Below are 17,280 nucleotides of genomic sequence, written 5' to 3' on the forward strand. Positions count from 1 at the left end.
AATTTTTTTAAAGTTGATTATTTTCAAAAAGGTTTGAATTTGAAATTTTTGAAAATATTATTTCCTATGGAAAAATAATAATAATTAAATATTTAAAAAAGAAAATAAATTATTGTTTTCGAATAATTTTACCATTAAAGATATTCGTAAATAAATTTAAAATGATAATTTTTTTCAATAAAATTTTTTCCTTTATGTTCTAAAAGTTAAAAAATTCTCAGTTTCATTTTCAAATAAATTTTCTAGTTGACAAATATAATTTATAAACTTTTTTTTCTTTATTTTTAAAAAACTTTGAATTTTATTTAAAAAAATTGAAATTAAGAAATGGAATTGATACAAATTATTTCCTTATACAAATTGAGAATTTTTTACAAAAAAATGTTAAGAAAAATTTGAGGATTTATTTTTATGATAATAATTGAATTTTATAATACTATTTTACTATTTAAAAAATAATTGAATTTTTGCGAAGAATTATATTAATATTTTTGAAAATATAAACAATAATAATTAATTAATTATAGTTTTGTTGCTTTGAGAAATTTCACAAATTTGCCGTTAGTTTTTAATCAGATTGCACTACAGTTAGCAATACGTTGCGCGCGCATCCAAGTGCCACTCTCTGGCATTGGCACTGACACTGGCACTTGCAAATACATTGGCACCTATTGGAGACTCAGCTTTAAGACTTAAGACGTAAAAACTACGGACGGACACTGAAGTCTCGCTATAAGGGTTTTGGCCCTTGGCCACGAAACCCTAAAAACGAAACGCACATTTTATAAAACTGTGTAATTAAATAAATATGAGAGGTTTTTAAAATTTAAACCAAAACTTACTTTTGTCGTATTTTTGTAACATCATATCACTAGCGGACCTTACCTAACCGGAAAAGAGGGCACTACCGTTGTAGAGGGCACTACTGATTAAAAAGAATTTAAACTTTGTATTTTGGCTAATTTGTTAAAAAGATATAAGCGTTGTTACTTTCCTCCTCGGTCTCCCCTAGATCCGACTGTTAAATTTGTCCGTCTAAAATGAACTAAACTGTTGATAGTCGCCTTCACTATCCAATTCTCTCCGTGTATTTTCAGGATAATATATACTAGATTTAAGTACATAAAATATATTAAAATATGTGCTAAGCATATATTTTTAATTACAGAATAAATTTTTTTCAGTGCAGAATTGAGACCTAAAATAATATTTCTACCAAGTACCCGCGTGTAGAAATTTCCCTAACAGGGCCCTGAGCCTGCATAAAATAGGGAACCCGACCAGGCCCCGGTCTGACAGCTCGTCAAATCGGGCTTTTCGCCATGGTCCCGGACAGTTTTATTGTTTCACCCCGGTTTGGGGAAGCCTGGTCTGGACCCAGCAAGGGCTCTGTCACGTACTTAGAAGCCTTAAAATTCGCTGCAATTCCTAGAAAATCTTCGACAACCTTTGCTTATGTCATTCGAAAACAAACGGTCACATTCTTAACAAATTTTTAGTAAATACAAGGGAAATAGTATATTACATTATAAGGGCAGAAAGTTCGAAATTCCTGCACTGCGCGAAATGATGCCCGAGGCGAAGCCGAGGGCATTATCGCGTAGTTTAGGGCTTTCGAATTTCTGCCCGTGTAATGTATACTATTTTTCTTTATATGCGGTCGAAAGTACGCTGGGTAATTTATTTTTTAAGAAAATTGCAATCGAGTTTCATTTGACAGCCGGCCATCTTTATTTACTTTTGCTCCTCGCTTCAACGCCTCTAGCGGACACTCGTGAAGCTCTGGTTTTTTCTCTGTCTCTCTCTTGCAAACAATATTCGCCTGCCCCGACATTTGATGCACGAGCGAAGCGAGTGCTTCTGGTCGGGGGCAGGCACGAAAAAAAATGTGAAAGATAAATTAATATTATATTTTCAAAAGAATTTTTCTGGTGGTACAAAATTAATTCTATGTTTCTAAAATTCTAAACATTCTAATGAAAACACTTTCATTATTTCTTCAAATTATTACAATTTTATAATATCATTTTGGTACGTATTAAAAAAGAAATTACAAAATTATTAATTATTTTATTTTTGTTTTTAATGTTTATTAAAATAATTTTTGAAAATAATTATATCAGCAAAAGATTTCGTTCATTTCAATATTCAGAGCTTGTGGATAATAAATTTATAAAGTATAAAAAGTTTTCTTGATAATTTTTTTTCTCATTTTATATTGCGATAACAATTACTCGTTAAATTGTCATTGAACTCGAAATTTTCTTATTTACCGACAGTGGTGTTTTTACCGACAGAGAATTCTTTTACTCCCGCTGTAATAGAGGTTGGGTATGAAAATCAGCCAAAGCACAAATGTTTAACTTTCTGCTGCGAAATCGCAGCGGGAAATACGTACTTTCGACCGAGGTATGAAGAAAATGTATTTTTTGAGTTTTTGTTGTTGAATGCAAAATATTTCCAAACATCACAATAAGTAGTTAAAATCGTATTATTTGGTTAAATTTTGTCATTATGTTATAGGTGAATATGTGTAGATATGTATATATGTATAAAAGTCCAAGTAATAATAAAATTTGTTTATGTTTTTATTAAATTTTGGCCTTTAAGAATTATGTGGGGTAATGGGAGAATAAGTGTCAGCACAGAGAATTTTTGTTACCATGTTATGGATTTTCTTATTTCTTTGAAAATTGTAAAATGTATCATCATATGAAAGAACTTTTAAGTAAAAAATAATTTTTGGTGGGAAAAATGTATATCTAAAATTTTTTTCAAAAATTTTTTTATTCAATTATAGTTTAGGACACATTTATTGTAAGTATAAAGTTTTGGCTTGACTGTAAGTATTAACACTTTTTTCTATTAGAAAACAAAAAATATTCATGAAAAATAGAAATTAAATAAATTTTTTTAAATTTCAAATGAAAGCTCCCATACCCCACAAATTGGGTGATAGAGAAAAATGTATTTTTTTGAAAATTCACTTTCTTTTTTTAAGTTTCTACACCGAAAAAAAATGTTTGCAATTTCAGACGATTCCTCTTCTTTTGCAGCATTTTTTCCTCTTACGTATATGGGCACTAAATTTTTCCTTTCTAATTAGGAGGATTTTCCTCTTTTATATTATTTTCTATTAAATGTCACTTTTCAAAAAGTTTGAAGCTGTGTTTAGAAAAACAAAAAACAACTTAAAAATCTTCTTTCTAGTATAAATTTGTTTCAATTTGAGAGGAATAATTTCAATCAAAGAAGATAGATTAAAATTTATCTTTTAGTTAAAAAACTTTCAAATATAAACAAAAATTCCTTTCTTTTGTAGATGAATATTCGTATATTGAAAATAAAATGTAAAAATAATTGTTAAGCGGAATTTTCTTCTCACTTTGAGATTTTATTTTTTTCGGTATAATTAAACATAATTAAAGATAAATAACGAAATGAGTAGAAAATGATCAAAACAATATATTATTATGAAGATAAGTTGGTTTTTTTAAATAATTTTCCTTAAGGGGCTCCAATTCTCCACGTTCCCCTACCTACCCTCACAGCACCGGGATATTCAGGATATCCCAGAGACGTCCTGGGGATATCGATTTGTTTTCGGAAGTTTGGATATCCCTGGATTATCCTCTGGATATCCATGGACGTCCCTAGGATATCCCAGAGATATCCAAACTTCCGAAAACAAATCGATATCCCCAGGACGTCTCTGGGATATCCTGAATATCCCGGTGCTGTGAGGGTACTATTATCATTTTTAAAAATTAGTCGGCAACGACTTTGGTATTTATTTTCAGTATAAATGTGATGCACTTCCAGTCTTCCAAGGAAGATACCTAAGATAAGCAAACGAATTGTAGGTTATGTTACCTTGGTACCTTTCTAAAGGCCAAAGCACAATAGATTCGCGAACGAGATGCATGAGATAGGAAATGACACAAAGATATCTCTGTCCAAATATGTCACAAATATGTTCCTTATGATCAGAGAAAAAGTCAAAATTTTATTAAAAAGTTATAAAATTCAGGCAGGGGGATAAAATCAAAAGTTTGTGGCAAGCCTGATAAGTTCAATTAAAGTTTGAATAAAACATTAAACAATATTTCGTAACATTTCGTAATTAACCATCAGACCTAATCAGGAGTTGTTGACCCCTCGATTTTTAATCACACATTATAGACATTTGTTCATTCTTTGAATCAGTTACAATTTCCTGTAATATTAAAAAAATAATATTTAAACTAACATAATTTTAATTTACAGGAAAGTTATAATTTTGTTACAGCAATCAAAAGTTTCTATTTACGCGCGCGCTTACACAATTCTTTTTTTTGTAATTATTCATATAATTAAGAGAATGAATATAAATAATACAGGATGAAAAATTTTTACCTACCATTAGCAGTTTGCAAATTATTTGTTTTTCTCAGAGGAATTGTTTTATTTCTGAATTGCAGTGAGTTTTAATTACAATTTTTTTTTAAACAACAACGGAAGTATGTTGTATAGGTGTGCTTCCTTTTTTGTCGAGAAGAGTGAATCGAAGCGGAATAAAATTTTTTTTATTATTATTATTATTTGGTTTGTTTGTTTCTTCTTTTTTTCCTAAGAATGTTTCTTTATATTATTTTTGTAAAAGGTTTGCATCCGTTAATACAATTGTAGATGAAACAGATGTTTTTTTATATACACCCGGGAGAGTTTTGCTTTTGATACACAAACATCCCTCTTTCACTGGCGCACACACAGCTTTGTAGCCGTGACCAATTAAAACCTTTCATCGTCTCTGGAATTAATATTGGAAACAAAAACTTCAATTTCAAGCGCGTCACGTTTAGTCCGCTGGTGTTAATTGACCAGTAGCCCATTACACGCCTGATCGCTATTCACAATCGCGTTTTCTAGAAATTGTTTTTGTCCTGAAATTCATCATTTTGCATTTTTCAAGATTTCTTTTGTTTATTATAATATATACACTTTATTGTGGTTTCATTCTTTCTTTATAATTCGTTTTTTATTGGAAAAATTACTTTATTATTCGTTCGCTCTTGAGGTGGTTATTGTTCCTTCCTTTTAATTATTACTTATACCGTTGTAATTCCTTTTTTTGTCTACCGCTGTATTTTATAAACACCGAAAAAATTATCTAAATTTAAAAATATATTTTTCGCTCTTAATTAAGAATGAAACTGCTTTGTATTTTTAAAAAAATATAATAATAAGGAAATAATATTAGAAAATATAAAAAACTGTTACCAACTCCAATTGGAGTATTGGTAACAGTTTAACAATTTAATATCTCAATTTAAGAATCTTAAAACAACTGTACAAGTTATAGTGGACTATTATTGAAAATTGGTAGAAATTTTGACTAATTTTGAATTAGTGGAAATTTTTACTAATATTCCTTTCGTAAAAACGAGGTGCGTAAGATCGACTAACTTCAAGTGTAGAACTTTTTCTTGATTGGCTCTTTTTCAAAATCCTTACTTTGATTGGATATAATCGTGACATTACTTACTGATGTCAAAGCAGCTAACTTCAAGTGTAAAACTTTTTCCTCATTGGCTGATTTTATAATGAGTGTTCCTCATTGGCTGAATTTTATAATGATGGTGACCTCACACTTTTATATTTTCGTTTTTCTTTTTCACAATTAAAAAAATAATTAATTAGAATTATTAACTAAAAGTTAACTAAAAGTAGTTTAATATTATAATTTTTATTTATGGTTTGGTTTCCTCATTTCCTGATTTTATTATTAGTGTTCCTCATTGGCTGAATTTTATAATGATGGTGACCTCACACTTTTATATTTTCGTTTTTCTTTTTTCTTTTTTAAAATTAAAAAAATAATTAATTAAAATTATTAACTAAAAGTTAACTAAAAGTAGTTTAATATAATAATTTTTATTTATGGTTTGGTTTCCTCATTGGCTGATTTTATAATGAGTGTTCCTCATTGGCTGAATTTTATAATGATGGTGTTACGGTGTAACAATATAAAATGTATTAGTTAGTAACACACAAAATTATTAAAACTTTCATCTACCTTTTTTTACAACATCTCTTAAGGGATTAAAGATAGAATAGAGAGTAGCATGTGTTTGCAAAGGAAAAACCCAAATTTGTATTTTTACTACCAGATTAACGTGTAAAAAACAGTTTTGTACTTATCAAGATTCTATCCTCAACATAGCTTATATCTTTATTTGGGTCTTAAAATAACACTAATAAAAATGCACAAATATAGCATTCAGAGCAATTCACTTAAAATTGTATTGAAAATATACTTAGGGTCTATTTCATTGTACTCGTAGATGGTCAGTTGAACCATCCTTCAACTAATAGAGAAGGGGAAGTCTTTACCCCACCACTTTGAAAATACAGGTAATGAGGAAAGAGATAGGAACCCTTAAGAGATTTTTCATTCACTAATTTTCTCTCGAACGAAACACAAATTTTTCCAAGCAGTATCTTTTAAGTTAGACGAAATTCTATTAGGAGTATTTGCAAATAAATTAATTCAATTTATTAAAACAAGAATAACTTCTAATTTTTTATACCAGCACAATACACAACATAATTTGGTCCTTCGAGCCGGATATTCATTCCGGGAACTTTGTGCAAGTGTGTTTGAAATCCCAAGTGTACAGACATAAGTGACGTTTAGTGCAATCTTCAGTTCAATTTAACCACAGTGCAAATTCCAATGATACTGAAAGATGCTAAACAGTAAGACCTTTGAAAAACTTACATTACGGGAAAAACTATCTTGAAAATCAAGTGATTGTGACTGTAAAAACAAAAAGACTCTAATACGTCTACACTGCGAATACCATTAAACATAGTGAAAATTATCGAACTTATTCATGTTCAGTGATTGTTAGTCGAGAAATATAAAATTCAAATAAACATTAATGTGATTAACAACTTTGTTAATTTAAACCGTGTGAGTGGACAACTGATAACTACATCCCAATTTCAACACAACTTCTGGAGAACCATTTTGAAAAGCAGAAGATTCAAAGTAAGTCAAAAGAACTTATCTCTTTCCATTTATCCTTCAATCTTTTAAATATTTCCGTTATTATTGTGTTGAATATTCTTATGAAAATTTAATATGGCTGATGAACAACTTAAATTACTTAAAAAACAACGCGGAAATATTAAACGTTTGTTAACATGTTCGGAAACTGTATTAACTTCGATAAATGAAACCTTAGATTTAGATTCACTTCATTTAGAAGAACGTTTAAAGAAACATACTCCTCTTTGGGAATCATTTGATAAAATTCAATCCGAGATTGAAACTATTTTAGATGATGAGACAGAAACTGTTGGTCACGAAACAGAACGCACGTCATTTGAAAACAGATATTATGAAATAAGCGGTTCATTCAATAAATTTATTAAAAAACAAAAGACCGCCATAATAAATAATCCCTCTCAAATTCTTAATGTAGTCGACGAGACAAATTCAGAATCTAATCAAGAACAGAATAGTAGTACAACAGTACCAATTCAATCAGCATCCACATCGGTAACTAATGAATTTCAAACAAGGTTTCCATCACGCTTTGAGCTTCCTAAACTTCAAACTCCAACTTTTCAGGGTGGTTATGACACATGGTTAACATTTCATGATTCATTTAAATCAATGTGTCATGACAACCCTACACTTTCATCGATTCAAAAATTTCATTACCTGAAAGCATGTTTAAAAGATGAAGCAGCGGAACTCATTGCGTCCATTGAAACCACTAGTCAAAATTATTTTGTCGCTTGGGAATTATTAAAAAATAGATATGACAACAGAAAATACATTGTAGAGAGTCACATAAAAGCCTTGTTTGATATTCAGAATGTTTCTAAAGAAATGTCAATCCGTGCACTCTTAGATAACGTTCAAAAAAGAGTTCGAGCTTTAAGAGCTTTAGAGCAGCCTGTGGATCAGTGGGATTCTCTGTTGATTCACATAGTAAAAGAAAAATTATATAATTATACGCGCGAAAAATGGGAAGAGTCCGTTGGCAGTACTAAACTTCCGACATTTCCAGAGATGATATCTTTTTTAGAAAGAAGGTCTTTGATCGAAAATTCTCAATCAGTTCAAAAATCAATTCAAAATCCTAAGGTTAATAATACTAAAAACAATTCCAATCGATCAAATGTTCGCGGTACAACAACTTCTTGCATGTCTGTTACGGTTAATTCTAACGCGACGAAAACACAATCACAAGCTCAATCATGCCCTCTTTGCTCAAAAAATCATATGCTTTGGCAATGCGATCAATTTTTAAATATGTCTCCTTCACAACGCTATGAGAAGGTAAAAACATTATCAATTTGCCATAACTGCTTTTTTAGCAACCATCGCCTTTTAGAGTGCCGTCGATCTTTTTGTCGTAAATGTCATAAGCGACACAATACCCTTCTGCATTTTGATACAAACAAATCAGAACAAGAGCAGGAAGTAATGCCTGAAATTATTACAACTGCTGCTACTACATATCAACCTTCCATTCATTCACAAGTTGTGTTAGGTACAGCAATTGTTAAAATTTTGGACGCTTCCGGAAATTATAAAACATGTCGAGCATTTTTAGACTCAGGTTCCCAATGTTGTTCAATTTCAGAACGCTTTGCTGAATCCCTCAATCTCAAAAGGTCAAATGTTAATGTCAGATTAAAAGGTGTTGAAAATATTCAATCAAACAGCAAATATATGACGTCAACAAAAATTCAATCCTTATATGATAATGATGTCAATCTTGATGTATCATTTCTTATATTTCAAAAAATTTCTTTGCCAATGCCAGCCATGCCAATTGACAGAAATTCTTTAAATATCCCAACACAAATCTTTTTAGCAGATCCTCAATTTCATCAACCATCTGAAATTGACATTTTGATTGGTGCTGAATATTTTTACAACCTCATGAGAGCGGGAAAAATTAATGTTAGCGGTCAAAGGGCAATTCTCCAAGAAACCGATTTGGGTTGGGTATTTTCAGGGTTATACAACAAACCAAATCAAGGTCATTTAAAGTCAGGTCATTTTTCGACAAATGAAATTCAATGTAATTTAATTAAATTTCAAGAATTACCTATTTTATGGGAATTAGGAAATGAAGACACATCTCAAAAGTTGTCAAAAGAAGAAACGGTAGTTGAAAATCATTATATTGAAACAACGACGCGAACTGAAGCAGGTAATTATCAGGTAACTTTACCTTTTAACGAAAAAAGGGAATTGTTAGGAGATTCGCGTAATACCGCCTTTCAACGATTTTATGCTCTTGAAAGAAAATTCTCTAAAAATCCAGAGTTTCATTCTGAATATTCTCAATGCATAGGTGTTTATTTAGAAAAGGGTCACATGACATTAATTGATAATAATGATAACTTAAAGTCGGGATATTTTTTACCCCACCATGCAGTGATAAAAGAAGATAGCTGCACCTCCAGAACTAGAGTTGTTTTCGACGGATCTTCTAAAACTTCAAGCAGAATTTCATTAAACGATGCTCTTAGAGTTGGTCCCAGTATTCAGAAAAATCTTTATTCAATTATCGCTCGTTTCAGGTCATATCCTTATGCTCTTACAGCTGATATCCAACAAATGTATCGTCAAGTCTTGGTATCAGAACAAGATGAACAGTATCAAAAAATTCTGTGGCGATCAAATCCAGAAGAACCAATCAAAATTTATTCGCTAAATAGAGTCACATTCGGCACAGCCAGTGCCCCTTATCTCGCAATTCGCACTCTTCACCAGCTCGCGAACGATTAACAAGAAACCTTTCCAATCGCTTCCGAGATACTAAAGAGTGATTTTTATGTCGATGATTTGTTAACAAGCGCAAAAACTTTCGAAGAAGCTCTTGAACGTAGGGATGAATTAATTTCTCTTTTATCAAAGGGTGGTTTCACATTAAGAAAATGGGTTTCATATGACCCTAATCTATGTGTCAATTTTGCAACCGATGTTACGGATGAGCATATGTCTTTAGATCCATCAAGTATCATTAAAACACTAGGATTGCGTTGGGACCCAACCACTGATGAATTTTTATATGTTGTAAATTTAGACAATTTCAATGAAATACCAACAAAAAGGTCAGTGCTTTCGAAATGCGCAAAATTGTATGATCCGTTAGGACTGTTAGGACCGGTAATTGTTATCGGAAAATTGTTCATTCAAGAACTTTGGAAACTTAATTTAGATTGGGACACAGTTCTTCCTGTCGATTTACAAAAATCATGGTTAGAATATTTAAAACAATTACCTTCTTTAAATGACTTGCGTTTTAACCGATGCATTACTGTAGAAGGCTTCACAGAAGTTCAGGTACATGGGTTTTGTGACGCCAGTGAAAAGGCATATGGCGCGTGCTTATACCTGCGGTCAACTGACCGTAAGGGTGAAATTCATGTCTCTTTAGTGTGTTCAAAATCTCGAGTCGCTCCAATAAAATCAACATCGCTTCCTAGATTGGAGTTATGCTCAGCTCATCTGTTAGCAGAATTATGTGAAAACACAATACATTGCTTAAAAATTCCAATTTCAAAAATGTATTTATGGTCCGATTCAATGATTGCATTAAGTTGGATTAATACTCCCTCTCATTTATTAGAAACTTTTCTCGCAAATAGAGTTGCTAAAATACAACATTTAACAAAAATCGAAAATTGGAAACATGTGCCCACAGAAAGTAATCCTGCTGATATTCTTTCACGGGGTGTAAGTCCTTCCGAATTCGTTCACAATTCAATGTGGAGTCACGGACCTTCATGGTTAAATTTAAATGAAAATGAATGGCCTGAAAAGGCTATTCCACTCAATGAGACCTCTGGTCTTCGCAAGCCAAAACCTATATTTTCATTTAAATTAACACAGGACGAAATAAACATATTGACAAAATACAATAGTTGGCAAAAAACAATAAGGATTGTAGCTTATTGTTTACGGTTCGTATCAAATAGCAAAATCAAAGATGTAGGTTTGCGACGGAAAACAAATCTGTCTCTAGCAGAACTGAATGCAGCTAAAGATAAGATTATTAGATTAATTCAAAAAGAAGTATTTTCAAATGAAATACACGCTCTTGAGAATAATCAGTCTATTTCTAAAAACAGTAGTCTCATCTCATTAAACCCATTTCTCGATCAAGGTATCATTAAGGTAGGCGGACGTTTGGTTCTGGCTGACATTCCTGAGAATCAAAAACACCCGATTGTATTACCGAAAAATCATCACGTAACAAAATTAATAATTAAAAATGAACATCTCAATCGTTTGCACGCAGGTGTAAATGCAACGTTATGCGGTGTTAGAGAATCTTACTGGCCCATAGATGGTCGTAACACTACACGACATATTGTACGACAATGTACAACATGTTTTCGCGCAAAGCCTCGCGATATTCAATATTTAATGGGAAATTTACCAAAAAATCGATTAACATTCTCTTGTCCATTTTTAAATGTAGGTGTTGATTTTTGCGGACCGTTTTACATAAAAGAACACAGACATAGAAATCGAACAAAACTAAAAACTTACGTGGCGGTGTTCGTTTGTTTCGCGACCAAAGCTGTTCATCTCGAATTAGCGAGTGATCTTTCAACAGAAGCATTTCTTGCATGCTTAAAAAGATTTTTTGCACGAAAAGGACTCTCTCAATCTATTCATTCCGACAATGCGACAAATTTTGTTGGAACGAATAATGAAATTAAAGAGCTTTTTAAAACAATACATGAAACAATAACTGACGAAAAAATCGGGAATTATTTATCGAATAAAACAGTTTCTTGGCATTTTATTCCTCCTCGAGCTCCCCACTTTGGAGGACTCTGGGAGGCAGCGGTAAAATCATTCAAATTTCATTTTGTCAGAATTGCGGGAAATTCTCTATTAACATATGAACAACTAAACACATATGTAACGGAAATTGAGTCCATCCTAAATTCCCGACCATTAACACCATTGTCACCTGATCCTAATGATCTCAATCCTTTAACACCTGGTCACTTCCTCATTGGTGGTTCTTTGACAAGCTTACCAGAGGAAGATTTTCGCAACACATCCGACAATCGATTGAGCTGTTGGCAACTTGCTCAAAAAATGGGTCATCATTTTTGGGATCGATGGTACAAGGAGTACCTTAATGAATTGATGTCTAGGAGTAAATGGCAAGCAGCTCCAGACCAAACAACCATCAAACCCGGCACACTCATATTGGTTAAAGAAAATAATCAACCACCGATGAAGTGGCCTCTTGGTCGCATTTCGGAAATTCATCCAGGATCTGATGGCATAGTGCGTACCGTGACGATAAAAACCGGGGAAGGCATTTACAAACGAGCCTTAAAAAATGTGTGTCTTCTTCCAATGGACAAAAATGATATGAACATTAATCAGTAGTGTAAATTATTATATTCAATTTGTTTTCTCTTTTGAACATTATCCGTTCAAGGGGGCCGGCATGTTACGGTGTAACAATATAAAATGTATTAGTTAGTAACACACAAAATTATTAAAACTTTCATCTACCTTTTTTTACAACATCTCTTAAGGGATTAAAGATAGAATAGAGAGTAGCATGTGTTTGCAAAGGAAAAACCCAAATTTGTATTTTTACTACCAGATTAACGTGTAAAAAACAGTTTTGTACTTATCAAGATTCTATCCTCAACATAGTTTATATCTTTATTTGGGTCTTAAAATAACACTAATAAAAATGCACAAATATAGCATTCAGAGCAATTCACTTAAAATTGTATTGAAAATATACTTAGGGTCTACTTCATTGTACTCGTAGATGGTCAGTTGAACCATCCTTCAACTAATAGAGAAGGGGAAGTCTTTACCCCACCACTTTGAAAATACAGGTAATGAGGAAAGAGATAGGAACCCTTAAGAGATTTTTCATTCACTAATTTTCTCTCGAACGAAACACAAATTTTTCCAAGCAGTATCTTTTAAGTTAGACGAAATTGTATTAGGAGTATTTGCAAATAAATTAATTCAATTTATTTAAACAAGAATAACTTCTAATTTTTTATACCAGCACAATACACAACAGATGGTGACCGCACACTTTTATATTTTCGTTTTTCTTTTTTAAAATTAAAAAAATAATTAATTAAAATTATTAACTAAAATTACATAATTATATTATAGTGGTAATAATTGTGATTTAATATTGATTTATATTTGTTTTCTTAATCTTAATTATTGATTTTTCAACATTTTGGTAGTTAGTTATTATTATTTAGAAAAAACTTTATAAATATTAAAGATAAGTACTAAAAATAACATGTGATTACGAGATACCAGATACTTTATAAACAGAGATTTAGTCAAGAGGTACTAGATTAACAGATACTAGATTAACAGATACTAAACAGGTACAAAACAGAAAAGCTTACAAAAAATACGCATATATTTATTGTTGATAAAATATATAAAAATTAAAGATAAGTACTATTGATAACATGTGATTACGAGATACCAGATACTTAGTAAACAGAGATTTAGCCAAGAGCTATTATAGATTAACAGATACTAGAATAAAAGATAAAGAAATAAGAAATATAAACAGATACAAAACAGAAAAACTTACCAAAAATATACTTATATTTATTGTTGAGAAAGTATAAATAAATACGTAACAAATTTATATGAAAAGATGAATAGATACCTTCTTTACATTCTTGAGATAAGACGAAATTAGATTAATAGATAAAGATACATTCTTTACATTCTTAATAATCTTCAATAAGAAAGGAAAAGATGAAAATTCCAGTTACTGTTAAATGTGACAATAGTAAAATTATTTACATGTGTTCTGAATTAATTAATTTTATGAAAAACTATTTTTTAGAAGCCATATCTTTTCAATAAATTGAAAGAAATCATGTCGAACAAAGAAGAAACTGTTAATTTAAGTGTTACAGATTTTAATATTATACTTACTGAAGGAGGAATGTTAAATGATACTCATATTGATGAATTCGAAAAATTATTGAGAAGAGAATCAAATTCTGCTTTTAGCATGGAAAGCACTTTGTATTTATATACGCTTGAATTTATTATTCCGATTGAAAAATGTAAAAAGCATATTCAAATACTTTTTAGTGGACTTATCAAGAAAGGTCATTGGATTTGCACTTATTATGATGGAATGAGACTTTATATTTATAATAGTCTCAATGAAGGATGTTTAAATCAAGATCAAAGGAAATATTTAAGTAGATTATATCCTTTTAAACCTCCAGTAGTTTTCACAACTGTTGATCAACAACCAAACAATAGTCTTGCTTGTGGAATATATGCAATAGAATTCGCAACATCGATATTTTTTAATATTATGCCCCACTCTGTCAATTACTATTATTATAACATGAGAAATCATTTAATGTTAATGTTCAAAAACAATCGTTTAAGTAAATTTCCGTCAGTAAGGTCGACTTATATTAGAACTATGACTGTTGAATATAATTGGGAGTGTCATCTTAGGAATCGAGCTAGAGAAAAAAGTTTCCAAAATGAAGAAAATAAAATTGTTGACAATAATTTATCATCGTTGAATTCAACCAGCAATGTTTGTAAAAAAATGTTGTTGATAGTTGTTTAGAAAATTTGCCTTTCATTCCAGCAAATGATGTTAATAATATTTCTATTGATTCAAGCAATGGAATGAAAGATACAAGATTAATAATAACTGAGAAGCAACGAGAAAAAAGAGCTATGGTTCATTTTTCTGAAGAAGAAGAAAAATATAAAATCATAAAACGTCAAAAAAAGCTCCTTATAAAAAAAACATCGCCAAAAAAGCGAGAAAATAATAAAATTGTTCGCTCTGAATCATTGGATTCTTATGAATTCATTAGTGCAGAGCAAACTTTAAATACGAGGTCCCAAAGCACATCCACAGCTTTATCATCAGCAGAAGAAAATATTTCTACTTCTAAAGTTAAAACGTCAATTCGTGACAGAAATGTTGCTTACAAGCGCACCTCTCGACAAAATAAACATACTTCTGTTCAAAAACAAAATTAGTCTGATATTATTTCAAAGTCACATATAGAGACAGGTTATTGTAATGAAATGAACATTACACGTGATCATTCTTATGTAAAACTTTGTGAACATAAAGTTAACAGTGAATTATTTATAAAATCAAAAACTAATAGAAATGAGGGAGAAATTATTATAAACAGAAGTTTGCAAAGTATGTCTTCAACATCAGCGCAGAATAATAATAGTACATCAGGAGAAGTAATACACAAAGGAAATTATAAAGACAAAGATAATGTAATTATTAAAAATGCAACAATTAATTAAAAAATCAACAGTTCAGAGGAAACTTTTAATAATAGACAATTACAATGCATGACTTCGAGATCATTAGATAATTGTATTGATTCAAGAAATGTTACAAAATATACTAATTTAAAAAATGAAAATCAAGTAAAAAAAAGAATAATAAAACGTTCTTTAGAGGAAGAAGAACAACATCAAGTCATGAAACGTCAAAAGAAATTTGCTTTTTAAAGAAAGTTTCGACAAAAAAACAAGATAATAATAGAATTCTTAATCTTAAATCAATCCATACAAAGGATAGTATTATTACAGTGGCTAAACCAAATATAAATTCAGCAAAATCCTCTACAACTGTTAATACATCTTTAGCAAAAGAGAATGTAACTGTTACAGAAAATTTATCAAATACTAATATTTCTTTCATCGCCAAAAAAACGGAACTCTGCACAGAATCAAAATTTCTCTGACAGTATTTCAGTCTCGCATATAGAAGAACATTTTGCTGGTGCGATGAACATTTCATGTGAGCATTGTAATGCTAAACATTTCCAAGCAAAAAGAGTATCTAATAAAAAAATTCATTTCATGATTGTTGTAAACATGGCGAAGTCATTTTTAAAGATCTACCTGCTCCTCCACTCATATTACAAAATTTATTTGATGTCACCCACGAATTATCTAGGCATTTTCTTCATAATATATACGACATTACAATAATTCATTTGGTTTTGCTTCTTTCAACGCTAACTTAGTTAATTTAAACAATAGACAAGCAGGACCATATTGTTTAAAAATACATGGTCAGGTTTATTATCAAATGAATACATATTTGTATGCAGAAAGAAACGAGACGCATGCTTATTCCCGAAATCTTTTTTGACCAAATAGTTATTTGATATAAAACTACTTAACTTAAAATTCACATAATATGCACATTATTTGACATAAATTTCATTGCACACAAAAGCCATTTAACATAAATATAATTTTAGTATTGTTGAATTTATCACTTGGTAAAATTATATTAGTATAAATAAGAAGTTATCAATCCTCCAAGTCAATCAATAAAAAAGAAAAAAAGAAAAAAATCTTTTCTTTAACGTTTCGATAGCACAGCTATCCTCTTCAGAAACTGCAAAGTTTATTTCATATTACAAACAAAATACAAAAATAAAGGTCACAAAAATATTAACACTATTAACACAATTAAAAAAAAATATATATATAAAATAATTTTTTAGAATTACCGTAAGAAAAATTATTAAAATTATTTACAAAGACATGGTACGAGCGTTTTCATTCATCGAACTCAACTGACAAACTAAAAGGTAATTAGAAAAAAAACAAAAAAAACAAAAAAGATGATATAAAATTTTTAAATAAACAATATTTGAATTTCTTTTCTAATAAATTTTGAATTATTTCTTAAATTATTTTCTGAATAAAAACAAATATCTCTGATATCGGTCTTTACCATTTATCTATATATCTATATATACTTTGATTGTAAATATTTGTATACATCTGCAATGAGTTCATTGACTTCAAATCTACAAACGATTTAATTTGTTCAATTTCTAATTACCTTTTAGTTTGTCAGTTGAGTTCGATGAATGAAAACGCTCGTACCATGTCTTTGTAAATAATTTTAATAATTTTTCTTACGGTAATTCTAAAAAATTATTTTATATATATTTTTTTTTTTAATTGTGTTAATAGTGTTAATATTTTTGTGACCTTTATTTTTGTATTTTGTTTGTAATATGAAATAAACTTTGCAGTTTCTGAAGAGGATAGCTGTGCTATCGAAACGTTAAAGAAAAGATTTTTTTCTTTTTTTCTTTTTTATTGATTGACTTGGAGGATTGATAACTTCTTATTTATACTAATAAATATAATTTGTCATAGAATTCATTAAACAGAAATATTATGTTACATAAAACTCA

General features: G+C 30.2%; 2 protein-coding genes across 2 annotated transcripts; both read left to right on the plus strand.

The window, feature by feature from the left end:
* Positions 1-7,126: 7,126 nt before the first annotated feature.
* LOC122504616 lies at positions 7,127-9,799 on the plus strand. Its single transcript, XM_043615799.1, has one exon. It carries the CDS (start codon positions 7,127-7,129, stop codon positions 9,797-9,799), a length of 2,673 nt encoding a protein of 890 aa, XP_043471734.1.
* Positions 9,800-10,009: 210 nt separating this feature from the next.
* LOC122504617 lies at positions 10,010-12,430 on the plus strand. Its single transcript, XM_043615800.1, has one exon. The coding sequence runs from the start codon at positions 10,010-10,012 to the stop codon at positions 12,428-12,430; it is 2,421 nt and encodes an 806-aa protein (XP_043471735.1).
* The last annotated feature ends 4,850 nt before the right edge of the window (positions 12,431-17,280 follow it).

Source organism: Leptopilina heterotoma, unplaced genomic scaffold (assembly GCF_015476425.1).
Source record: "Leptopilina heterotoma isolate Lh14 unplaced genomic scaffold, ASM1547642v1 Lhet_307, whole genome shotgun sequence".
Lineage (NCBI taxonomy): Eukaryota > Metazoa > Arthropoda > Insecta > Hymenoptera > Figitidae > Leptopilina > Leptopilina heterotoma.

Coding starts and splice junctions, on each gene's coding strand:
- LOC122504616 (XM_043615799.1), top strand. CDS start 7,127: ATGGCTGATGAACAACTTAAATTACTTAAAAAACAACGCGGAAATATT.
- LOC122504617 (XM_043615800.1), top strand. CDS start 10,010: ATGTCTTTAGATCCATCAAGTATCATTAAAACACTAGGATTGCGTTGG.